Source organism: Ylistrum balloti, unplaced genomic scaffold (genome assembly GCF_031769215.1).
Source record: "Ylistrum balloti isolate Yb309-2 unplaced genomic scaffold, AGI_CSIRO_Ybal_v1 Utg369972, whole genome shotgun sequence".
In the NCBI taxonomy this organism is placed as follows: domain Eukaryota; kingdom Metazoa; phylum Mollusca; class Bivalvia; order Pectinida; family Pectinidae; genus Ylistrum; species Ylistrum balloti.
Window position 1 is genome coordinate 988,894 of NW_026782064.1, and position 26,897 is coordinate 1,015,790.

General features: G+C 35.1%; 1 protein-coding gene across 1 annotated transcript in view; it reads right to left on the minus strand.

Annotated features, from left to right (window-relative positions):
* The window catches only part of LOC132547679 (neuropeptides capa receptor-like), a 126,222-nt gene extending 102,127 nt beyond the window's left edge, over window positions 1-24,095 (minus strand). Inside the window, exon 1 of the mRNA XM_060211469.1 lies at window positions 23,478-24,095. Coding sequence (XP_060067452.1) covers window positions 23,478-23,754 — 277 coding nt within the window. The 5' untranslated portion in view covers window positions 23,755-24,095. The remainder of the gene's footprint in view (window positions 1-23,477) is intronic.
* Between the last annotated feature and the right edge of the window lie 2,802 nt (window positions 24,096-26,897).

Consider the following 26,897-nt stretch of genomic DNA (forward strand, 5'->3'; position numbering starts at 1 on the left):
ACAACATTTGTAAAAATGGGTTTACCAAATCTTTTCTAACGAAGTTACAAAAAGTTATACAAACCTTATTTTTGTCCAGGTTCCTTTCTTAATCACGCTCTAAAGAAAGATGGTGGATGAATGAGTCATCCTAGGCAAACAACAAAAATAAATTGAGAATGCCGACATGTCAACAAAATCGAAATTCTAACCTGAAAACGATAAAAGCAAGCCCAAGAGAGAGAGAGAGAGAGAGAGAGAGAGAGAGAGAGAGAGAGAGAGAAATAACAACATGTCAACTTAATAATAATCCAAACTCAAAGTCGATATAATATTTCGAGGTAAGGATCTACGCGGATACCATAAAAAAGTTAAAGGACAATAAAACTAGGTGCTCGAGAGGAGCTCGAGACACTTGTCGGATAAAACTAGGTCAATCCAAGTAAGTTACGTCGCGTTTCTACATCAGAACCATGTTAATGACAATGAAACCACCAGACATACCAACAATCACCTAGCAGATCTAACTATATTTTACATAAGGAAATAAAATATATCCAAATGACATTTTGATGACTACTAGATATTCACTCATATGTCTACCAGCTGTCGACATTTATCTAGGAAATCGTGATGGGAAAAATATTGGGTTTCATGTTTCCAGACCCTCCTTATTTTTTTGCTGTTGTTTTCCCTTTTTATGTTCTGCCATTCCCAGAAGTACTGGTACCCTGAATCAAATTAACTTAGAATCCTGACATTAAAATTTTATATAGGTCAATGTCAAACATTCTTTAGACGATTTTCTGGGAAGATGGCGGTCGCCAAACCATCGAAAGTAACTGTGATTTTAGTCCAGTTTTGTTATTTTATTTCGTGTGAAGAAAAATGCACGTATATATATATATTTGTGAAAGTGTCTCCGTAAATACTGATACTCATTTTCAAAATTCAAACTGTATAGATAATCTAACAGGTTGTAATATTCAGCATGATAAACATAAGTCCAACAACTTCTGACTATCCAATCCACGATTTCATTTTTGTCTTGGTCGATAGAGTTACTCCTTACATAAAAACAAGAAAGTTTAACGCCCAGTGTGTAAGTCGGCATGAAGGCAATACTGTTTACAACAGAGCGATAGCTATGAATGATACCGCCGATGGAAAGATAAAACATTTTCTAAGAATTTGCATATGTGTCAAAGAAATTAAGTAGTCATAACCATTCGGACTTTATAAATGTTACACAAGAGTATCCTTACAAAACTAACCCAGAATTTCTTCTGGCAGAATCACAGATATTTTTGGCCACCAACTACCTGATTCCACCTAGAGCTGTAAACATTATAGATTGGAGAAGAGGGATTATTACTATCTAGAGATGGAGAATTCACGAAATATTGAAATAGTTACCTTTATGACAGAGTTTTATCCTGTTGTTTGTGTTTTAAGTAAAGGCAAGTGATAAGCGACTAAGAGTCCGACCTCACCCGAATGAAAAGTTCAGGGGTGTTTATCCGTTAGACATGGCAATTAAATTGCACGCAAGATATTTAAAGTTGGAGGACTTTGTTTCGTCTTTTTTGCTTTTACTGATAAGCTTTTACTTTTCGATAAATTTTGCCATTTAGGGTCACGAGGGACTTTAAAGTTGTCATGATATTGCCAGTAAATCCAATACAGATATTGTCAGCTTTACAGTCAAGAGAATGAAGATGTGTTCCTCCAGGGTAACACGAAATAAAATCACGTGTTTACAGTATAGAAGTATTTCATGAGCGGATGTTTAAAACGTATGAAATATATATTAAAATATCATTACAGTGACGCGTCATGACTTCAACAAGCAGAAAACACACACTGCAAAGTCATTTTTATTTGATACAGTACCGACGCCTACAAAATATATTATAGAGTCAATATACAAACAACAGTTACAGAAGCAAAACATTTAATAAAAAAAAACCTGATTATCGATACAACTTTCGTACAAAGAGCTTTTGCTTTAGTTGAATTACTTGAGATTTGCGGACATCTATGACTTAGTGACAGTGTGGTGAAGCTATTAGGACCCGGACAACCACTTAACGTTGTCTGGATAAGTGTCATTACAGGCATCTCATTGATTCCATATTAAACGGAGTCGTTATTAGATTTTTTTGGTCCAGCAAGATATTGAAATATATATATATATATATATATATTGTTGTAGATATATATAATGTGCAATGTGTGTCGTATGCCTTTGTTTAAATCAAGATAGGTATTACTGTAACGGGTCTGTCACCAATTGTTATGGTGACTTTTCATGGATGGTGGTTTAGTCATGGTTAGTGATTTAGTCATGGTTAGTGATTTAGTCATGGTTAGTGGTTTAGTCATGGTTAGTGATTTAGTCATGGTTAGTGATTTAGTCATGGTTAGTGATTTAGTCATGGACAGTGATTTAGTCATGGTTAGTGATTTAGTCATGGTTAGTGATTTAGTCATGGTTAGTGATTTAGTCATGGTTAGTGATTTAGTCATGGTTAGTGATTTAGTCATGGTTAGTGATTTAGTCATGGACAGTGATTTAGTCATGGTTAGTGATTTAGTCATGGTTAGTGATTTAGTCATGGTTAGTGATTTAGTCATGGTTAGTGATTTAGTCATGGTTAGTGATTTAGTCATGGTTAGTGATTTAGTCATGGTTAGTGATTTAGTCATGGACAGTGATTTAGTTATGGTTAGTGATTTAGTCATGGTTAGTGATTTAGTCATGGTTAGTGATTTAGTCATGGTTAGTGATTTAGTCATGGTTAGTGATTTAGTCATGGACAGTGATTTAGTCATGGACAGTGATTTAGTCATGGACAGTGATTTAGTCATGGTTAGTGATTTAGTCATGGTTAGTGATTTAGTCATGGTTAGTGATTTAGTCATGGTTAGTGATTTAGTCATGGTTAGTGATTTAGTCATGGTTAGTGATTTAGTCATGGTTAGTGATTTAGTCATGGTTAGTGATTTAGTCATGGTTAGTGATTTAGTCATGGTTAGTGATTTAGTCATGGTTAGTGATTTAGTCATGGTTAGTGATTTAGTCATGGTTAGTGATTTAGTCATGGTTAGTGATTTAGTCATGGTTAGTGATTTAGTCATGGTTAGTGATTTAGTCATGGTTAGTGATTTAGTCATGGTTAGTGATTTAGTCATGGTTAGTGATTTAGTCATGGTTAGTGATTTAGTCATGGTTAGTGATTTAGTCATGGTTAGTGATTTAGTCATGGTTAGTGATTTAGTCATGGACAGTGATTTAGTCATGGTTAGTGATTTAGTTATGGATAATGATTTAGACATGGAAAGTGATTTAGTCATGGTTAGTGATTTAGTCATGGTTAGTGATTTAGTCATGGTTAGTGATTTAGTCATGGTTAGTGATTTAGTCATGGTTAGTGATTTAGTCATGGTTAGTGATTTAGTCATGGTTAGTGATTTAGTCATGGTTAGTGATTTAGTCATGGTTAGTGATTTAGTCATGGTTAGTGATTTAGTCATGGTTAGTGATTTAGTCATGGTTAGTGATTTAGTCATGGTTAGTGATTTAGTCATGGTTAGTGATTTAGTCATGGATAGTTATTTAGTTATGGATAATGATTTAGACATGGAAAGTGATTTAGTCATGGACAGTGATTTAGTCATGGACAGTGATTTAGTCATGGACAGTGATTTAGTCATGGTTAGTGATTTAGTCATGGTTAGTGATTTAGTCATGGTTAGTGATTTAGTCATGGAAAGTGATTTAGTCATGGACAGTGATTTAGTCATGGTTAGTGATTTAGTCATGGTTAGTGATTTAGTCATGGTTAGTGATTTAGTCATGGATAGTTATTTAGTTATGGATAATGATTTAGACATGGAAAGTGATTTAGTAAACATATTGGATACGATAGATACCAACATATTCATCAGTTCACATATCATTATCAAGTGAAAATTAGTGGATCAGTTATAGCAGTAATTTACATCCTAGCTTCAAAGAACATTTTAACGTATTTTGCAAAGACGAAGTTGATAATATGTTGTAACGGGTGCTGGAACAGTTTTCAACCACTAAGGAAATTGAATATACGGGAACGTTTTGTTTTCTATTATGATGTTAATATACTGTTTGATATGTTGTTGTAGTTGTGCTCATCAGTGCAATTTTAAAATTAGTTACAAAGTGAAATATTATTAAAGTACAGTCTTGTGCTTGGCCTTTACACGACAAGAACCTCCCTGGTAGGTCTGTTCATGAGCTAATGGGGTTATTTAAGACGAGATTTCTTAAAGTTCTGAAAGAGTTACATTGAGTTTTCATTTCTCCTCTTAACCTACATGTTTCTGGTTTTTTGCCGCGTTCATCGTCGTGAAATATGAGAAATTGCTCAACTACGATAATACAACAGCAACTGCTTAAAGATAGGCTAAGGGTTCTTCTGCTTGATTACCTAACTATTAGTGAACTATTCAATGTGTTGGAAAACTCTGTCAGTACTCCAGAATATCAGGCATTTAGACGCAAAAAATCCAAACTGACGTAATGTTGACGAGGACAGGTGTAGCGAAATAAACACAAACATCTGTGAAACCTCGTTGTTTTTGTAAGACGAATCTGAATGCATTAGTCAATTTGTTTATATTCTGGAATAATTCAAAACAATTATCAACTTGTTGATATCCTGTGACTCTCCGTGAGGTAATTGCGTATTTATTTAAAGCGGCATACTACAGGTGGTGTCAGGTATTTGGTGAAAGTTTAGGAGTTAATCTGTTAAAAGCGACTGATAAAACAAATAAACACGTTCACTGTGGTATATTCCAAGCATTTCTGTGTCATTAGAGAGCAATTCTTCTACTTAAGGAGGAAGGAGATTATACTTCACGTTAAATCCATCCACAAACATACAAATAAAATGATCCAAAGTGTTACAAGCTTTTTTTTATTCTAAACAAAAAATAAGGTACATATCTGATATAGTATTAAATTTACCAAACATTTATGTGACCTGCAGAATATGGGCTTCAGTTACGTAAGACAATATTTTCATTTAAAATATATATTGAACAATATTACAAATGCATATATTTCCAAAGGGATGATTTAAAAAGGTAAGCCTGTCCAATACAGAATACATGAGGCGTTTCTGTAGACATTATCTCATTGTTTAGTAGAGAGCTCACGATAAGAATGTGATTTATTTCATTTCTATCCACAACGCCACTAATTTTTTCTATTAGACCAGAATCATACCTATATGTATAATTAGGTAGCGAATAAAGAAAAACCCTTTTCGCTGTAATTACATGGAATTTCAATTAACATGTTATTTCCTTCAGGAGCAAAAAACACTGGCTTGGCTTTACATCTCTAGAATATGCCGCGACGGTTGTTTGTCTTAAATGTTCTTAATTGAAACGAAATGACTTTTCTGCATTTCTTACTTTCCTTCTCTGTAAAATAAATACATTTATATGTAGCATGGTTCTTAAAGATTGTTTTTGTATTGTAAAGTACTGCCTCAAAGCAGAGCTGCTAAATGGTAATACTACTTTTGTTTCAGCAATTCCTGTGATAGAAAAAGTTCTGATTAGATTTTGTATGATACATTAGAAGAATCATGATGTATAGATGTGCCTCACTTTTACAGTAGTATGACATCTAGATTGCGTTTCATCTCACCTGAGAAAGTAAAGTGTACCATTTATAAGTATACAATTAGTATGACAATTTACTGGTGTTTAATTTGTGTTACATCTTTGATGATTGAATATTGTACCATGATATAGCCATGACCATATTTATCTTAACAGCAATGTTAAGGTTTGTTTTATAATATAAGAAGGAAATGTACTCCTTCTAAACACCGAGAGTAAAGTAAACGTGATGCAGGGAGTGGACGGTACGTAACAAAGAGGTAGAAGAGAAAGAGGCACTTGTAATGACCTGTGTCTCTTTCGCCTCTATCTCTTGTTAATACGCACGTGCCATACAACAGCGATAAGTAAGGTTTTAAAACTAATTATGAGGTATTATAGAAGATTGCACAAACGACACACAAGTGTATAGCACCTTTGAGTAGAATTTAAATGAGATACATTAAAGCTAAACATTGAACTAAACTGCATCACTCAGTTTCTCTGTCCCTCCAGGACTCGCCAGTGACGCCAAGGACACAAACTTTAAACCTGGGAGACGACTGCGGAAAATCCAAAGCAATCGAAAAAATGTCGATTGGGAGATGGTCTAGCCGCATAATACAGACAAAAAAAAAAAAAAAATGCAAATTTCATATCTTCGATAATTTTAGAAAAATGTCATGTATATATGTATATTCTAAACCTAGCCACTATTCGAATGGATTGAAAAACGTGACATGCAGGCTACAGCAAACCTCGGGGAAGTTATACTTCACCAGCAGTGTTTACCACCCGCAATCTCGAAAATTGTACAAAAGCTACACAAGTGAATAGCACTGATCACGTCAAGTCCAGCGCTAGACGTGACCACCTAGGTGGCCGTACAGGTGGTTATTTAAGGAGAAATTAGAAGGGGTGAGTTGTAATTATCCTGTCATCTCGTCAAGCGTTCATAAGCCAGACAATTGTATATTTATGGGCTTCTATTTTTGTCGAACTCGAAACTTGAGAGACAAGTTACGTCTACATCTGATTTTTTTCGATATCATTAATGAACGTTTACATAACTCGTAACTTTTTCATTACTCCACATTAACTAGTTTACGTCCTCCCAACATTACAATAATTATTTCATGTGCTTGTTAATGTGGCAAATTAAAAACGGGCAAACACAATCCGATCGAAATGACCTAAGATCAATTGAAATAGCCAGCTATACTGTCCAGTTTGTGGTCTTGGCAAACGTCAATACAAATAGATTCCATAATTCATCTTTAGATCATCGGAAAATTGGCAGCGACATAGACATGACAGGCAATAAAGAATCCGAGGTGTTTTGATTCTGTATCGATAGGTAGACAGGCAATAGAGAATCCGAGGTGTTTTGATTCTGTATCGATAGGTAGACAGACAATAGAGAATCCGAGGTGTTTTGATTCTGTATCGATAGGTAGACAGGCAATAGAGAATCCGAGGTGTTTTGATTCTGTATCGATAGGTAGACAGGCAATAGAGAATCCGAGGTGTTTAGACAATGTATCGATAGGTAGACAGACAATAGAGAATCCGAGGTGTTTTGATTCTGTATCGATAGGTAGACAATAGAGAATCCGAGGTGTTTTGACACTGTATCGATAAGTAGACAGGCGATAGAGAATCCGAGGTGTTTAGACACTGTATCGATAAGTAGATAGGCGATAGAGAATCCGAGGTGTTTAGACACTGTATCGATAAGTAGACAGGCAATAGAGATCGCAACAAAATGCTTATATTCTGTATCTTTTGGTAGTTACAGTCAGACATGTTGCCAGCAGGCGACAACAAAAATTAAAAAAAAATCCTCCGACATCTGAAATTGTTAAAGAATGGTTAATTTACTTCCCAATTTTCGACATTAATTTCGACTAATGTTGATTTATCTCTGTCTATGCAAAACCTGTATAAGCCTTCTCCTTGTAACTTCGGTATGATGCAGTTTAATTCATTATTGTGCTCTCAATATATTGAAATGTGCTACATGATATTCTCCTGTGTGCCATTTTCATCAATCTATAACCATTATTCATACACTGAATAAACACAATATACAAATATATTATTTTTTTCAGAATAAAGTAATGTTCTTTCCCTATCAAAGTAAATCCTCCAATTCACTTAGTAGCATAGGTATAAATGTTGATAATTTATGGAAATTGTTGGTATAGTAATAAAGACTTTCTTGCAATCCCTGGTGTATATGTTGTTCGGGACTGCAGTTTTGAGATACTTGGCGTGTATCTGTTTTCAAATATTTTTGTTTGAAATGCAGTATTAAATGGTTTTCTCACACATAAGATGCGGAAACAATGTCTCTTTACTAGCTGTAGTTGACTGAGGCTATATTGTAATATATAAAAATGTTTATATATAAGAGGTAAATAGTTTAGGAACGTTATTCAGACTTCTGACAGTTTATTTATAATTCATATATATATAGAAGGGGTTTACAAATTCGCAGTCAGTCAAGCGTTTTGTTATATCCACAGCTTATTTCAGACTAGGCTGAGGTAAAGGAAACTTTAGTTTGAGAATAAAGAGCACCTATTGAATGTTGTACGAAAGAAACACAAGTGAAAAGCATCCTTTCATAATTCGGAGTCAGATACATAGAGCCCAACAATGAATTAAACTGCATCATCTGATATACAGAACGAACTAGATTATAGATGGGATGAAGGACAGCTGACGTTATATCTTTATGTTTATACTTATAACTAGAAATGGTTTATATTTTTTCAGATACTCAATAAATTAAATAGTGTCGTATGTAGTTTATTTCTCAGTGGCGATGTTTTATCGACGATGCTAATGAGGGCGACTAAGCGGAAAGAAAAAGAGCAGTGTGAGGATATATACGGCTAACTGGCTCGAATGTTCACACTTGTTAATTAACCTGTGCGCAATTAAAAGGGATTTAAAAGAATAAAAACAGAGTTTCGTTTAAATTATCTTTCCTTTTACATATTTCGAAAAGTCTCGATGATATATGTATATTAAGAACTGTATTCGACAAAATCTTTATCACAGTCAAAGAGTGTTTAAAAAGTACCGTGGTACAAATTACGGAAACTGTGAGTCATAAAAGTATATTTGGAATTGTATTAGAACGCGTCAAACGTATGTAAAGACTATTCATAATCAGGTACCGTACACTTGTGTGTCGTTTATACAATCTTTCAGACAGCTGACTGTAGATACTGGTGGATTTCAGTGCTCGAGGTTTGCACTGTATATTCTGTATGCCACATTTTAATTCATACAGATAAGTGGCACGGTTTAGAATATACACATGTACTTGATGTTCTAAGATTATCAGATATAGGAAATGTATGGACCTTACTTAATAATGGTTTTAGTGCACACCCAATCTAGATCTTTCGATCTCTTTGGATTTTCTTCACTAGAATTCAAGTTTAACATTTAAGTCCTAAGCATCACTGACGAGTCCTAGAAGGACGAAACAGCTGTATGATGCAGTTTAATGTATTGCTTGACTCTAATGTACCTAACTCTATATTTGTGTTAAAAGATGAAATTCACTTGTGTATCTTTTGTACACTGTTACAAACAATATCAATTCCATTGCTGAATCTGATGGAACATAGAAGATATAGAAAGATGTGTAACGTTAAAATGAGAAAATAAAGTCTTCAGTAACTTTTTCGACATCTGAAAACCATCAAAATTGTTATTTTCCTTTTTCTACGTGTTTCTCATTTTAATTTTGGTAAATAACCAGGTCTTGTCTGTTGTCATTGCTTAACTATGAATTTATTTCCTCTTTGAATCTAAATTATTTGCTAATGCTGGAAGAAAACCCAGGCAAGTGTGTAAATAACATTTGATACTGAAGTTTCTTCTTGAACATTTGATTCTAAGTACTAAAAGTTGTCGAAAATAGCTCAAAAGAAAACGTGAATGATATTAGTCTTTTAACCAATACCATGATTTCTTGGGAATTTGCTTAATTAGTATCAGCATCATTAACTCTTAGACATACAAAGTTGTTTGTTATTGTTAACTGGCTTCAGAAAGTCTTGTCTACTACTAAAGGCCTGTTGTTGGTGATAGCACTATTGTTGGTTTCACTGATGTGCATTGATTTGAAACCTCTTCTATACGAACTCTTAGTGATACTTCGCGTGAAGTTAACAAAACATCGAAAAACAATGTCCTTGTAGTCCACGTAAATGTTGACTTTGGCAGCGAAAATCTCGTCAGTGGTATTTCAAATAAGCTGGAGTGTTTTTCCTTCTGCCAGAGTGTACAAACAGAGATGGGCCAAGCTCCCTATCTCAGGATAGAGTATCGAGAGCCTGTCAAGTTCCTCTGTCACAAATTTAATACATTGGCTGCCAAGTGGACTGTTATGTGCTGTTCTGCAGCTGAATTGAGTGTCTGTGGTCAGTTTGTGGTCGATAATCTGGGACCGAGGACGATGTGGATAGTTAAACTGGTCAGAAGTTCACTAAGACATCTATGGCGTTGTCAATGTTTTCGGTGCCATTTACCTGTTTATTTCAATCAAATAATTTGTCGGTACAGGTTTATTTGTTAAGCTCAATCACTTGTAAAGAGCGTCAGAAATGACTCGTCAACTAGAGACGCTAACGGAAGGATCGCTAGAAAGGACCCAGTAAGCTATAGGACAATAAATATACAGGTTCTAAACAACAATCTTAATCCAAACACAAAGTAGATGATGAAAAGAGAGCAAAACTTCAACAAAAGAAAGATTGAAACGGAGGTCCTTGAAATAAAAAGAATACTAAACCAGGTGTTGCGGAAGGAGAGGCGTCTTTTGCTCATCGACATCACCCGCCATGTAAAACTCGGTCAAATCTCCTACGGCGATATTTTGTTTATATATATGTTTGCTGGTGTGGTAAAATATGCTTGGACCTACTACTTCAGTAATATGATAACTATCACGTGGGTACATTGTTTCAGAAGTCCTACACGCAGACGAAAATCTTCTAAACCCTTGCAAATCAGATAAAGGACAGTGCTGAAAAATGGAGGTATGTTAGGTCGTAAAAGACATTTATCTCTTTCAACTCCTCGAATGGTTCCTACTGATCAGGAGAATTAACCAATGTGTTTATCATAATTCTCAGGAAACATATCTACCACATAAACGTTTAAGAAACTAGTTATCTACGACTTTATACACGCATGTACTGTACGGCTCATTAGACGGGTGTTCTACTGCTTTGCTTGAAACCACTTAACCAATTATAACGTTATCCCTACCTGTACACCTCTTTCACGTCCATCTTTATAGGTAACACGTGTATTTGCGTTTTCTTGTCTAAACCTTCATGATCATGAAGGCGCTCGAGCCTTTGTATTAATTATCAAATAAAAAGATGTTGATTACTTGGTTACATCGTAATTGAAACCGTTTCCTTCTCTTTAGTGTTTTGTGGATATATGACGAAAATCTTCTAAACCCTTGCAAATCATCGCTCGAGATCAGGAGAAGATGTGTTTATCATTTGAAACATTTACCACATAAACGTTTAAGAAACTAGTTATCTACGACTTTATACACGCATGTAGAACTTTAGAGGTCTTATCGACCCGATTTTCTTTCGATGCGTGTTACACGTAACATCCAATATTCCATAATGATCATGACTGTAATTAAGTGTATACTCTTCCATAACTAATTATAAATTGATACATGTTTTGGACGATGTAACATTTTCCAAAAATCCCTCTTACATGAATAAGTGCCTCAGAGTACTTAATGATATACATACATGCTACAATGCTATTAATTGATGAAACCTACGTTTAACTATGATGAATGATGGGCAAAATATGAAAACTGTACACTTGTGTCTTGACATTTAGTTAAGAAAATCAGACCAGGTATTACGGAAAGTTAAGCATCTTCTGCTTCATCAACAACATAGGGAAAATTTAGATGCTTCCATGTCACATCATGCTCTCTAAAAACGTCCTAGTCAAAGGCAATATCATAGAAGTAATGAAATGGAATATCAAAATGATATCATCTTGTCGACTATCATTTTTTCCGTTCTCTTCGTCAAACTGCATCATTTGAATTCCTTTGTGGCAAGTTTCTTTGTTAACCGCTACATCACTCACGGAAATCGTATCCGAAAGGACGATCGCTGTGTGTTAATAATAAAGTCGATTCGTTACCGTTTTCACACCTACGTCTTACGTTAACAATGTAAGAAGAAGTGACTATCAAAGTCAATTCGATTTGGGTCGCTCAATTCGTGACCAAATAAGGTCGAAAGACGATGGGCCCCCTCATCTCAGTTTGCATCCGACACTTAACATTGTATTACGATGACTTCTTCACCGCTCCCACAGATATATCGTTTGTTCGGCATTATCTGCCTTTGCCAAGTTGAATATCTGTCTTTTTATCTTACTTCTGTTGTTGTTTAACTGTCAGTTAAATTTCCTTTCCTCTCGAGTTTTCACATCTTCCTGACGTTTCTGTAATGTACTTGCACTCTATATTGTATACACGTCCGCATCTCTCGCTTTAGGTATATATGAGAGCACCTTTGTATTTATGTCTGTTGCACGATTACGAGATATCCCTTGTAGGGTTTCGGATAGCTCCTTTTCGACAGCATGACCACTTGACATTTTCATTTGGCGTTTAAATCACAGCGAAATTGTTGACATTTACAATCTGTGATATGATCCGAGTCATATACATCACTTTACGGCGGTTGTATACACACTTGTCATGATGAATGTGACAGCATAATTAACGGAACAACACAAGATTTTCTAAAATATTGTTCTATAAGGACCTGCATTCACAAGTAAACATATCAAACAAAGGATCATTCTATAGTTTTATCTTCAGTCTTTTTTCATCTTACCTTTACAAATATTATCTTGTCTTGTGGTATCGGCTATAATTCCCCCCAAGGTGTTTTAATAAATATCAAATCATCTATATAATTAATGTTTGCTTGCTGCAAATCAACATAAAAATATACATAAACAGATCGGTTTCATGTTGTAGAAGTGTAATTTATTTATTTTTTATTAAAGGTGTTATGAATACCACAACCTCAATAAACAGTAATGTTGCCAGAGAGAATCTCTCTGTCGTTTCAACACAAACACTATGTACTGATTGTCCGCCTTCTGGCCAATCAAAACTTGACAGTACGTAAACTTCTTATCCCGGCGGTTGTTATATCAATAGTTTAAATGTATAATAGTACAGTTTGGACGTTTACCTATTTTTCCACAGGTAATGCACTTATGACACGCTTAAAAAATCATGATAAATATAATTGACATATATGTTGGTGCCGGAGGGGCTTTATTTAACAAGTACGTTTCTTTAAGTGTTTAAAAGCTCAAAATACGTTTGATATTTTCATTTTTAGATTCTTCACTGTTCAGTAAAAAACAGGAGATGAAAGCTTTGCTAATACATTACTTTCACCGTTCATCATCGTAATATAACGTCGTCACTACAATCGGCTAATTAAACACTTATGTCTGGGAGGAAAGTAATGCATAATTCTATAAACTTCATCACGAATCATGTCAAAGTCATTTACTGCTTTCTATCATTACGTGTTTACGGCGCACGCGCCATTTTATGACGCCTATTTGCTTCCTCCCCCGCCCAGACGTGAATCAAACTGCAAATCAAAATCGACATAGGTTGCATGCAAATCAAGATTGTTTTTATTCCGGCTCCAAACCGAGAGTGGTTTTTTTCTTCGATGTATATTCATACTTAACAGACATCTCTAACTTTCATGTTTCTGAATACCACCGGATCACAACAACGCTAAATCAAGTGAGGTTTTCCTGCATGCGTTTCTTTGACAAAGATGTTTAAATTTGATGTTATGGTATACGAAGTGTAGTAATTGGCGCTGAACTGTCAAATTTTAAGACAATAACTGTTGCCGTTAGACACATCCTGACTTGAAATATGTGTTTTTAAACAGGAGAGTTCTTCTTCAACACAGTAATGACGATTGAATAGGCGGCTGAAATCCTCGTGAAGGAACTGAAAACAATGTACGTAGACAGGCACCAGATTCAAACCATCACATTTTTTTAGACGAATGGAAATAGGTTGTCTATAATACAAAGAAAAAAATGTCTTAAATTCAGCATTCAGATTAAAAATCAGTTCTATGCCAAATAACCTCGATACCTAAATAACGCGTATGTTTGGCTCCTTGAGTGTCCCCACCACCATAACTAAAATTCACCGCATGATTGAGAAGGCAAGCAATCGACAAGGGTGGAAATCATATATAATGATGTAATTTGAAATTTCATAATATTAGACATCATGTAATCGCTAGAAAGATGTGAGAGTCGCCCAAGAGTAACTACAATTGACAATATACCTTGACCGTAACTAACCCAATATATTTCATTTGGCTTCCAAAATCGACTATGCATTGTAAAACTGGAAGTATGTTATTACTTGCATTTTTTAACTTTGACCTGCCAACAAGTTGTGATAAGTACAAAACGCATCGTCATTTGTAGCAGAATGTAATGATAGGTCCGCAAAATATTAATTAAAACAGATTTAACATTGGATTTAACCGATACCGACTTCACAAAATATCGCCAAAACAATACGGTGCTAACGGTATTTGATAGTACCGAAGTCAGTCTCTATCACCACCACGATACGGTGTTGACGGTATTTGATATTACCAAAGTCACACTATATCACCACCACGATACGGTGCTGACGGTATTTGATAGTACCGAAGTCACACACTATCACCAAAACGATACGGTGTTGACGGTAGTTTATAGTACCAAAGTCACACTATATCACCACCACGATACGGTGTTGACGGTATTTGATATTACCAAAGTCACACTCTATCACCAAAACGATACGGTATTGGCGGTATTTTCTAGTACCGAAGTCACACTCTATCACCAAAACGATACGGTGTTGGCGGTATTTTCTAGTACCGAAGTCACACTCTATCACCACCACGATACGGTGTTGACGGTATTTGATATTACCAAAGTCACACTATATCACCACCACGATACGGTGTTGACGGTATTTTATAGTACCGAAGTCACACACTATCACCAAAACGATACGGTGTTGACGGTATTTTATAGTACCAAAGTCACACTATATCACCACCACGATACGGTATTGGCGGTATTTTCTAGTACCGAAGTCACACTCTATCACCAAAACGATACGGTATTGGCGGTATTTTCTAGTACCGAAGTCACACTATATCACCACCACGATACGGTGTTGACGGTATTTTATAGTACCGAAGTCACACACTATCACCAAAACGATACGGTGTTGGCGGTATTTTCTAGTACCGAAGTCACACTCTATCACCACCACGATACGGTGTTGACGGTATTTTATAGTACCGAAGTCACACACTATCACCAAAACGATACGGTGTTGGCGGTATTTTCTAGTACCGAAGTCACACACTATCACCAAAACAATACGGTGCTAACGGTATTTGATATTACCAAAGTCACACTATATCACCACCACGATACGGTGTTGACGGTATTTTATAGTACCGAAGTCACACACTATCACCAAAACGATACGGTGTTGGCGGTATTTTCTAGTACCGAAGTCACACTCTTTCACCAAATTAATACGGTATTGGCGGTATTTTCTAGTACCGAAGTCACACTCTATCACCAAAACGATACGGTGCTGACGGTATTTTCTAGTACCGAAGTCACACTCTTTCACCAAATTAATACGGTGTTGACGGTATTTTCTAGTACCAAAGTCACACTTTTTCACCAAATTAATACGGTGCTGTCGGTATTTGATAGTACCAAAGTCACTCTCTATCACCACCACAACACGGTGTTGACGGTATTTGACAGTACCAAAGTTACACTATATCACCAAAACGATACGGTGCTGTCGGTATTTGATAGTACCGAAGTCACTCTCTATCACCAAAACGACACGGTGCTGACGGTATTTTATAGTACCGAAGTCACTCTCTATCACCACCACGATACGGTGCTGACGGTATCTTATAGTACCGAAGTCACTCTCTATCACCAAAACGACACGGTGTTGATGGTATTTTCTAGTACCGAAGTCACTCTCTATCACCAAAACGACACGGTATTGGCGGTATTTTCTAGTACCGAAGTCACTCTCTATCACCAAAACGATACGGTGTTGACGGTATTTGATAGTACCGAATAACCATTACGGATAGAACACTTCTGTATATATATGCACGTTGATATATAAATATGTTTATAATGGGATCGTGTATGTAGGTATGTTAGTATCTATACATAAATACATACTCAGTGAAGTAAGATACCATATCACAGCTACAGGGGGATCCACTTCTCCTGAATTATCACCCCTCGAGATTCTCAACATATGTCAAAGCCTTTCATTTTTTTATTTAAATTTTTTTTTATTTATTTATTCTATTATGTTTTTCGCTATTGTTTGTGATTTTTCTTAAGGAAAATTACGTCTTTAAGTGTTCAGTCTATTGTTTAAAATAACCATGAAATTGCTTGATATATTTTCTTAATACGACCATATACTACATATTGTACCATTTATATATACCCCTACACAGCAACTATTAGTTTAAACATATTAATTGCCAAAAGATAGAAAGGGATTAGGCACAGATTATTGCAACTCGTCAACGCCTTCTCCCAATATAAATTTTAAATGACATTACATACCAAGAAAAGAGATCTACAGTTATTGTTACAATCAGACATTAAAATCAATGCCAACATGATGGTAGTCGGTTCAGTGAAACACTGTCACAATTCACGGTGGTGACTATGAATATATTTGACATAAACTATGAGAATTAATAAAAGAAAATACATTAAAATATATGAAGGTATCATTTATGATTCATATTTGAAATTTGATAAGTGGTTAGATTTACTCATAATTTACATATGATATCGATATAACTTGACGTTAGGGTTAATGCCTGGACAGAACGCAATATCCATAAAACCATAAATACATGGGTTTCCTGGTGGCGCGTGTCCACAAATACCATTTCATTAATACACATAATAAATTTAGTTATGAATATAGAATAATAAAAAATGAATAAAAACTCCCCCTAAAAAAAAAACCCCAAAAACACACACACACACACATATAGAAAGGTGACAAATACAGCACACAATGAAGATAGTTCATGTAGCCTGTCTTGTTTCTCCTTGTACTTTCATAGTTGTTTATTCTTGTGAGAAGACTTCTTGTAGACAATAGACATTTGTTTAAGTTAGCCGTTGTATAGGTGTAGACCACTGAACAAAAACATTTTAGTGGAGTTACAGCTAGAATATATGTATATCTTTCATTGAAACATTTTAATGTGAATGACAACCTGGGGTTAGCCTTGAGAGATTTCGTCGTTTTTACGGATAGATAACTTGTTTTTCATAAAATCATATCGTATCCATTAGCTACATAAAAATATAGTAACTTAACAAACCAGACACAGGGATGAGTACGTATCCCAAACCAGGCACAGGGATGAGTACATATCACAAACCAGACACAGGGATGAGTAGGTATCCCAAACCAGACACAGGGATGAGTAGGTATCCCAAACCAGACACAGGGATGAGTAGGTATCCCAAACCAGACACAGGGATGAGTAGGTATCACAAACCAGACACAGGGATGAGTATATATCCCAAACCAGACAGGGATGAGTAGGTATCACAAACCAGACACAGGGATGAGTATATATCCCAAACCAGACACAGGGATGAATACGTATCCCAAACCAGACACAGGGATGAGTAGGTATCACAAACCAGACACAGGGATGAGTATATATCCCAAACCAGACACAGGGATGAGTGGGTATCACAAACCAGACACAGGGATGAGTATATATCCCAAACCAGACACAGGGATGAGTGGGTATCACAAACCAGACACAGGGATGAGTACGTATCACAAACCAGGCAGTATGGTCGACACCAATAATAGCATTAACGTTCTAGTCTTTAGAAAGCTTATTTTTGTTAATGTTCTGCACGAAGGCAGAAGATGTGAAAATAACCAACATAACGTGTAGATGGATATTTCGTGGAAGTTTTGACAATTAATGGACTTTAAGATTTTATATTCCTGACAACAGTAAATGCATATATGAGAAATGCATCCGAAAATTGCAAAGACGCGTTCCATGGTTTTCATAAAGGTGCTATTAGTAACATACAAAAATTGGAAAGTAAAACAAAAGCATTTAAATAAGAATACAACGAATCTCTGACATGGCTATCATCTATTCACATCTGTTTGAATACTAACCTACGCTACCACTCTACCCTCAAGCCTAATTTGTTTCAATAATACGGTTTCGATTATAGACGTTTATAGCGCCAATATGTAAACTGCTTTGACACGGCCGTGGGAGCTCGCGGGGAACAGATCTGTTGCCATTGATTTGATAGGGTCTGTCACCAGTGTCATCCATCTCAAGAAATTCCACAAGTCATGCTATATTCGCGATCCTTCCTTTGTCGGATAATCGGTATGGACTCGAGAAAAAATTATTCAAGCTGAAAAACAGTTTAGTGAGAAAAATGTATTTCCTTTCTTGATTAAACAATTCCTATTGAGTTTTACATACAAGTTTATTTCATGTTTAAGATAAACGGGAGAGATTTCTATATCAGTGGTATTATCTGTATATCCATACTCTAGAGTAGGGAGTACTGGATGGCAGCAATTTTATTAATTGTACCAGGCTCTGTCCAATGCCTTTTTCATATATAAATTCTTATTTTAATAAAATGGTGTCTACATATGTACACGACGTTGTTTTTAAACAGAACTCATAGAATCATTGGACCAGTGCACTGCCAATATAGATTTTGATTTTTCTTTTGATCACTTTGGAAATTGCTGTCGATCCCCCTCCAACCCCCTCCACCCCCCAGCAACACTGACGAGTCCTGGAGCGACGAAACAGCTGTATGAAACAGTTTAATACATCGCTTGGCTCTACTGTATCTAACTCTAAAGTTGTAATAAAAAGGTGTTATTCACTTGTTTGTCTTTTGTACAATTCTTGAAGTGAAACGAGAGAGACTTCTGTACCAGTGTTATTATCTAAATATATATTACTTGGGAATAGGAATTATTGGAAGCGAAATGGTTAATTACACAAACTTGACTCCATTAGCAAATATATCACGAGAGGGTATATATGTAAAGTTTGCTCGTTAACACCAACCCTTGAGAGAAGAGACCTTGACTGACGGAGTGGTGTAGAGACAGGTGTTATAGCATCGATTCTATCATTGTCATGATACACATAACGGTTTCATTTCTTTACAAGATGAAAGGGTTCCGGTAAGTTGATCTATGTTGTCAGTGTTACACGATGATTTTAGACACACATAAGCAAAATCTAGAAATTGTATACCATCTTTGAGATTGCCGTATCGTGTGAGATATCGCAAAATCACTATCAGTTTTTATTCTTTGATGTTTTTGATAACGAGCCACTCATAAACACATCATGTATATGTTATAAATGGGACCACAGTATAAAAAACTTTCATACATCTTCTGAAAATATCATCCTTCCGGTAGAGCATCGACGAATTAAAAAAAACCACAAGTTTTCATAGAGAAATACTAAATCAACCCAGCAGGAAATAGACATCTCTGTGATAGTGTTGGGGGTAAATCAACTAGGAACATATCACACAAACTCTTCTAGAACTGTAACATCGCGATAAACATTGAAAAACGTAGCGTTGTTCTTCACGCATCATTTAGCAGATCTGAATATAGTTATCACTTAATCATTAAGCAGATACACGTGGGGGAAATGCTCATGAATGAAATTATTTTCTATCCTGACGTGAGTGTAAACTAAAACCGTTATATACGTATCATAAGATTAATGATTTATATTGTTTTACGGTAGTTAAACTTAGGAAGACATCTATTATATGGAAAACAACAAAATTAAACAAAAAGCAGAGAACAGTCTCACATGATCTCCCTCTTTAACCGCGAGTAGAAAATGGCAAGCAGTGGTTCAATCGTTTGGTTTTCTGTTTTCTTTTTGTCAAAGTATTTCCTTCCAGATCAACTTTGTTATTTTGTTAACATTGACTTTCTTAAGAATTATAGTTGATGTTTCCCTTTTTGAAGTTAAATTTAAACGGACGTATTTTAGCGGTATATTTGGTCAAAACTCCATGAAAACGTAAACAACAGTTGAAAACATTTTTTTCGCATTTTGCAGGGGATGTAGAAAAAAACCCCCAAAAAACCCCAAAAAACCCGCTAAAATATGATTGCGTTAATTGCATCATCTGAATGTCGTAAATATAGAAAATGTTTGCGCTAATTCATCATTACGTTTATTTATTATAAATGTATATTGTGCAAAGGTGTCAAAAGAAATACGATTACAGAACATTTATTTCTTATGATGTTGCCTGTTACATTTCCTTTATGTTTGGTGTTGGCCGTGTTGTTACATTTCCTTTATGTTTGGTGTTGGCCGTGTTGTTACATTTCCTTTATGTTTGGTGTTGGCTGTGTTGTTACATTTCCTGTATGTGTTGGTGTTGGCTGTTACATTTCCTTTATGTGTTGGTGTTGCCTGTTACATTTCCTTTATGTGTTGGTGTTGCCTGTTACATTTCCTTTATGTGTTGGTGTTGCCTGTTACATATGTGTTGGTGTTGCCTGTTACATTTCCTTTATGTGTTGGTGTTGCCTGTTACATTTCCTTTATGTGTTGGTGTTGCCTGTTACATTTCCTTTATGTGTTGGTGTTGCCTGTTACATTTCCTTTATGTGTTGGTGTTGCCTGTTACATTTCCTTTATGTGTTGGTGTTGGCTGTTACATTTCCTTTATGTGTTGGTGTTGCCTGTTACATTTCCTTTATGTGTTGGTGTTGCCTGTTACATTTCCTTTATGTGTTGGTGTTGCCTGTTACATTTCCTTTATGTGTTGGTGTTGCCTGTTACATTTCCTTTATGTTTGGTGTTGGCTGTGTTGTTACATTTCCTTTATGTTTGGTGTTGGCCGTGTTGTTATATATCCTTGGTGCCTTGGTATTTGCTGCCTTATATTTGTTATTATGTTTAACAGTTGAGCAGATGTATCTCTATTTGTTTTAGGTTGACTTTCTGATTGCTTTCTATTGATGTTGTATATTTCCTGGTATTGATGTTGTATATTTCCTGGTGTTTATGTTGTATATTTCCTGGTATTTATGTTGTATATTTCCTGGTATTGATGTTGTATATTTCCTGGTATTTATGTTGTATATTTCCTGGTATTTATGTTGTATATTTCCTGGTGTTTATGTTGTATGTTGTATATTTCCTGGTATTGATGTTATATATTTCCTGGTATTTAGGTTGTATATTTCCTGGTATTGATGTTGTATATTTCCTGGTGTTTATGTTGTATGTTGTATATTTCCTGGTATTTGTGTTGTATATTTCCTGGTATTGATGTTGTATATTTCCTGGTATTTATGTTGTATATTTCCTGGTATTGATGTTGTATATTTCCTGGTATTGAAATCAGTTTATTCTCATGTTTCATACTTATATATGATTCCTCAACCAAAATTCCAAAAGGGACAATGTCCTTCCTACTGGGCACTTCTTACAGGTAGCTACATTTCAATTGTTCCCTGCTTGCTTTGTTATACTGTCCACTGCTTACTGCTTCACGTTACAGCTTGCTGCCTATAGCTATAGTCAGTAAGCGGTAGTCATTACACTATGGTTTGTGGGATATTGAATTATATAACTTATACAACTTTCCAAAGAATATACTCTGCGTGGTGAAACTGCGTGTAACATTCATGTCCTCATTTTTTTGCCAAATTAAGTAACATGTTATATCTGTAAGTAATATCCTCTTTAATGGTCTAGTTGGTTCTTCGTGTTGTCCCGCCTATTTGAGAAACAATAAAAATATTTCTCGTTCGAATGGATAAGACCGGTCCCCGCGGATTCTTGAAGACATTGAAACGTGTTCTTGTTCTCCAATTACAGTTTTAATGTCTTGCAAAAGAAGTCGGCGAGGAAGGGAAATTCTCTACTTTATGGAGCAATTTAATAAAGTTTAGAAAGTTGCTTATTAATATTACGTGATTTTACGTATGTTCAACACGGAATGTATACATTTTCAACGTTATCGGTTTACATTATCATAATTTTAAGTCGTTACGCGTGCTACCTCCGATTTATTTCGCTTTATTATCAAAATTATCTAGGTTTCGGCTTGTTTGTTTGCAATGAAACTGAACTGTTTGTTAATTACTTCTTTTTAATATTTAAATTAATGTTGGATACGAAGTATAAATAAGTGACGGTAAAAAAATAATGCCGGGAACTGACTTATTCACAAACGAACCATCAAATTTTCTTGTAGTATTACTTTTGAATAGAGTAAACGTCATTAAAATTACCATGTGTAGAAGTTACTCACAGATGTTACAGGTACAACACAAAATCGTAATTGAACCACACTTTCAGTTTGTAGTGCCAAGTAAAATGCCAGAGCATCACTACTACATGTTATAGGTCTGGTAGGGTTTTAACAGGAAGAGAAATTCAAACATCCGGGCTCATGATTTCCTACTATAGTATCTTATGATAAAATATAATAAAGTTTTAGTGTAGATATAATGTTTTTTTTCTCTATGAAAATGTATATTGCTGTTACGTAATCAACCATATGTTGATGTAAATTGTTTTCCATTGTTATCGAACCAAACACAAAATTAGCATCTCTTTGAAATAGACATACATGGCAGTGACATCACAAAGTCTACATATACCAAACAAGACGTTACGAAGTACGACTGAACGATGTGATATTGTTTCTACCATTTAATCATTACATTATATAGAGATAAAGTCGTTACTATGAAAATGATATTTGTGTATTTTCACATATAAGTTGTCATAGTAAAAAATGCTTCACAGTATTGACATACCAGTTGTTTCTAAGGAAAGTGTCGACACACAAATGTTGACATACCAGTTGTAACTAAGGAAAGTGACGACTCACATATGTTGACATACCAGTTGTAACTAAGGAAAGTGTCGACACACAAATGTTGACATACCAGTTGTAACTAAGGAAAGTGTCGACTCATATGTTGACATATCAGTTGTTACTCAGGAAAGTGTCGACTCACATATATTGACATACCAGTTGTTATTAAGGAAAGTGACGCTCACATATGTTGACATATCAGTTGTAACTAAGGAAAGTGTCGACTCACATATGTTGACATATCAGTTGTTATTAAGGAAAGTGACGCTCACATATGTTGACATATCAGTTGTAACTAAGGAAAGTGACGACTCACATATGTTGACATATCAGTTGTTACTCAGGAAAGTGTCGACTCACATATGTTGACATATCAGTTGTTACTGAGGAAAGTGTCGACTCACATATGTTGACATATCAGTTGTTACTCAGGAAAGTGTCGACTCACATATGTTGACATAGCAGTTGTTACTAAAGAAAATGGCGCTCACATATGTTGACATACCAGTTGTTACTAAAGAAAGTGTCGACTCACATATGTTGATACAATTATTTGTTTTTATTCAAATGTTACGAGTAATTACTATGTGTCTTGAAATGCTTTTTAATTATTTTTTATTCACGTGTTACTACTACAATTTGATCAAAAAACATTTGTACATTCGTGTCAATATATGATTTTGTTTTATGTAAAAAACAGAGTAAAGGGCTGTACTTACCCAGAATCAGAGTAAGGAGATCCGAAATAGCCAGACTGAATAGGTAATAATTGGTAGCGGTGTGCATGGTCCTATTACGTGCAATGACAATGCACGTACATATATTTCCCACAGTTCCAGCAATTAAGATAGTGCCATAGACGATAAAGAGGAAGACGAGTAACGACAAGGGGACATGTCTCACCCCTAATCGCTGGGCTAAGTAAGCTTCCTCGTTGTAAATATCCGACAAGTTCGTCCCATTTCCGATCACAACCGAACTGCTGTTGGTGCTCATTACTCCAATTTAGTTTAACAATCAGTTATAATGATAATAAAGAAATAAGATTTGTGAATGAGCAATACTTCCTGATATTAATGGTTAATCAGTACTTGATCCAAATGGAATATTGGTAAATCCGTTGATAAATCTATTGTCCAAACTTTTTGTGTATTTGTTTTCAATAACTCCGCATAATAAGTATGATACACGCTGTACGTCTCTATGTACCCATCTCTTTATCGGATTCTTGTTTCATACTAACTCTCAAAATTATCTAAAAGGATTTCTCTACATCGTAAAAATGCCAATAACTGATAAGAACCAATTAGCAATAAGTTAATCTACACAGTGAATTAGAATAGCTCTGTACTGCAGGACAAGTATAGGTATAACTAACCAGTGACGTGCGGTCTTACGACTAGAGAGAATCTACACGTGCGCTCTTGTCATAGCAGCGTAGATGCAGAGCAACGAATCTCAGTAAATCCAATATGAAGGGCGGGCAGTATCCTGGAGGGAATCTACACGTCTACGGCAATATATACCACTGCTGGTGACTACCTCATATCTCATCAACCGGGTGGCTTTCTACATTTTTATTAATTTAGCATGATAAAATTACAAACAACTAAAGAAAACTATTTGATTTACATTATCCATGGGTGATAAGTCAGCCAAGCATCACTAATGTTGTACATCAGTGGTTCGTCCTATCACACTACACTGACCTTACAACGATCACAGAGGAGGGGCTAATCAAACATCCTGGCCATTCATAATGTCATAAAAATGGAAGTAAGGACAGTGATGAGAGATACACAGTACATACTCATCCTGTTAAACTGTAATATTTACATGCGGTATGACCAAGAGCATAAGAAAAAAAAACACATTTATTTTTTTCAAACCAACAATGACCTGATTACTGAAGCTTCATTTTGTAGCAATACTCTCAAACTGCATTACCTGATGAATCGAAACAACCGCCGTCGAGCCAGTCTTTCTTCTGTTGTAGATAGGAATAAACAAAGAGAAATATTTTTTTAAATATGCGTTTGAGTTTGTCAAAAAATGAAAGCAAAGTGACAGTGAATTATTTTTGTTTAAGTAAATATATTTCTTGTGCAGTTGTTATAAAGTTACTTTGATCTTAATATGACATTTCCCGCGAAAAAGGTTGTTCTGGTGTCAGTCGTAAGTACATATGTACTTAATGCCTTGTGTTTGTGCATTGGTTGATTCTCTAAAACTGTGTAAATATAAAGCAGGACTTTTCAACATACACAAGACCGCGTAAGCTGTTCATGAAGAATAAGTCCAGATGTTCATTGTTATTATGACCTCACTAATTTTGACAAAGAGAAAAATTCCTTAAATAGTAGCTATTCTTTGTCATATACTTATATCTTAACGAAATCCTAGAAAAGGTTTGAAATTTTTACATTCATGATTTTGTTATAAACATTCCCAAACTTTACTTTAACTCAATACATGGAAGTTATCACTGAGCTATAGACAAAAGAGAGGAATGAGACGTGTGTGTCAAATTTAATTCCTATTCGAAGTCAAGAAATATAAATTTACATGGAAACTTTTGAAATGTTTTAAAAAAATAAGACCACGTGTTCTGAAAAGGCAAAAGTATACTGCTTCGTAGGCGATATTTGCCGTGCCCCCCCCCCCCCCCCCCCAAAAAAAAGGTCACTTTTTCAAATGAGGTTACTAACATGAACCTAATCTTACTTAGATATAAGTAATTGTAGAAGTACAATTTACACGGTAAAAGTATTTGAAAATTTTCAGTGGGTGCAGAACGCAAAAATAGTTATTCAGCATTTCTTGTAATCTGTTTATTTTGTTCGATATATCTAATAATAAATTTACTTTTGTAAAGAGTGTTGGAAGTTTCTTTTGTTATTTTGCAAGCTTTGACATTTGACAGGGATTAATGTCAAACAAAAGCCATTTTCAAATTATGACGTAACGTCATTGTCAATTTTACGACATCACAACCGATTTGTTTTTGGCATAGACAATAAAAACCTTCAGGATATACAAGTAACTTTATGATCTTAGATAAAATTGTAAATATTACTGGATTATCAATTGTAACTAATATGTTCTATTTGATGATCTTCTCACTCTGTATAAATTTGTTCCAGCCCCTAGGATATTTGAAATACAATCAGAATTCACTCATATACCGGTAAACCGGTATACATGCATATATGACCCTAAGTTTCACATTAAGGTGACTTAGAGAGCTGGTAGTCAGTCTAAACCATGGAATAGGAAATGTTTAACTAACGTGTGCAAAATGGATCTCAAATAAATGAAAATAATATCTCGGAAAATTACATCAGCATATGCCTGATGTCATGGTAACAACAATGAGTCTGGTACAACATCAATTTAATTAGCCGTTAAATCGTACATGACGTTATACATTGTCATAAAACATTGCAAGTTTCGGATAATTTTCGACAATAATTTATGGAAAGGAACATAATTAAAACGTCAGTTCAATGTATTGTTACATGAAAGGTATTTCATCCTTGTCAAAACGGATGCCATTTAACACGGTAATGCTCTGACATTGGGGAGTCTTATCTTAGCTTATGCAATGCTGCATTAAATATTCTCGAACATAAGATTTATTGATAGAAGTTGATTTACACAGAATTTATTGTGGAGCCTGTAAATTGTATTCGGAACTAACTTTCCCGAACAGAGATTTAGCAGAAAATATTTATTGATGTATCACAATTGCAGCATTCATGTTTAAAGCGATGCATTGATTCTTAATTGAGGAAGATAGACAGAGAACATTGAGGAAGATAGACAGAGAAAAATGTAAAGTCATGTTAACTATTATTTACTGGTTTTATTAAAAATTTAGATTAATTAAAAAGTATGTTTTCGCATGATTTCATATAATCGATTTTCAGCTCAGTATTGACGATATCTGATAATGATTGAAACTGAGTAGACAAGTACATTTATATCAGTGTTATATCATGAAATATCACTGAAACAGTATATACGACTGACTATTTAGCAATTCTTGTATTATTGTAGTATTACGTTTCGATATTAAACTGTACACAATTAAGGACAGTACTTTTTTCACGATATCGAATTCTATTAATGAGTGCTTG